This window comes from Cupressus sempervirens, chromosome 2 (assembly GCF_028749045.1).
Source record: "Cupressus sempervirens isolate cs-2001-9-10 chromosome 2, ASM2874904v1, whole genome shotgun sequence".
In the NCBI taxonomy this organism is placed as follows: Eukaryota; Viridiplantae; Streptophyta; class Pinopsida; order Cupressales; family Cupressaceae; genus Cupressus; species Cupressus sempervirens.
The window spans coordinates 13,354,481-13,355,678 of NC_143119.1; the positions used below are offsets into that span (position 1 = coordinate 13,354,481).

Genomic DNA, 1,198 nt, shown 5'->3' on the forward strand with positions numbered 1-1,198 from the left:
GCAGCAAGGGTGCTGCTGTACTTGAAGGAATCTATCAGTATCGAAAGAATGTAGTGTTCAAGCGTATGGAAAAGAAGTATATGAATACAATTCGAAAAGAAATAATGCTTTTGTCAGAATTGGATACTGATCCAAATATCGTAAGATATTATGGCGCTGCAACAAATCAGAAGTATCTGTACATTGCACTAGAGAGATGCAATTGCAATTTACAGGACTTGGTTAAAGTGCAAGAGAACTATATCCGTCATAATATAGACATCGGGAATGAGATAAAAGAAAAGTTAAAACAATGGATCATCTTACCATTATTATCACAGTTGAAGTCAGCAATTTTCGCATGAAGACGGTTATCTTCAAACTTCAGCAAGATATTTGCGGGAGTTAAATCTCGGTGAACAATGTTTCTTTTGAGGATGTGACAAAGACCCAGCATCACTTGCCTACAATACAAGAAAAAAATGATCAGTTTTCCTATTTAAAAATTAAAAATTAAAAATTAAAACAAGAAAATAAGAAAAATTAATATATTACCAAATTTTAGAACTTAATATACATTAATCTTATGAAAACCATTTATAACTAACCTCAATATGTCAATTGCTTGATCAGTTGGAATCCTCAAATTTTTATCTATAGTACTCAGCATTCCAATTTGTTCAGTTTCACATAATTCTTTTATGGATTTTAATTTCTCTCTCTCTAACTTATCTTTTATCTCATTCCCGATGTCTATATTATGACGGATATAGTTCTCTTGCACTTTAACCAAGTCCTGTAAATTGCAATTGCATCTCTCTAGTGCAATGTACAGATACTTCTGATTTGTTGCAGCGCCATAATATCTTACGATATTTGGATCAGTATCCAATTCTGACAAAAGCATTATTTCTTTTCGAATTGTATTCATATACTTCTTTTCCATACGCTTGAACACTACATTCTTTCGATACTGATAGATTCCTTCAAGTACAGCAGCACCCTTGCTGCCTGTATCAATCTTTTCCCCAAACTCACATTTGGAAATCATGAATTCATTGTAGGAAAAAAAAAACAGTCCTATGATATTAGAAATGATTGTTTTTTTCCTACAGTGAATTCATGATTTCCAAATGTGAGGTTGGGGAAAAGATTGATACAGGCAGCAAGGGTGCTGCTGTACTTGAAGGAATCTATCAGTATCGAAAGAATGTAGTGT

At 33.0% G+C, this 1,198-nt stretch overlaps 1 protein-coding gene across 1 annotated transcript; it reads right to left on the reverse strand.

The window, feature by feature from the left end:
• Window positions 1–57: 57 nt before the first annotated feature.
• Window positions 58–1,031, reverse strand: LOC149570844 (serine/threonine-protein kinase/endoribonuclease IRE1a-like). The gene is made up of 2 exons (XM_089812411.1): window positions 588–1,031; window positions 58–443 (listed from the first exon to the last, which is right to left on the reverse strand). The coding sequence occupies exons 1-2, from the start codon at window positions 1,028–1,030 to the stop codon at window positions 248–250; spliced, it is 639 nt and encodes a 212-aa protein (XP_089668537.1). The 5' UTR covers window position 1,031; the 3' UTR covers window positions 58–247.
• Window positions 1,032–1,198: the final 167 nt, after the last annotated feature.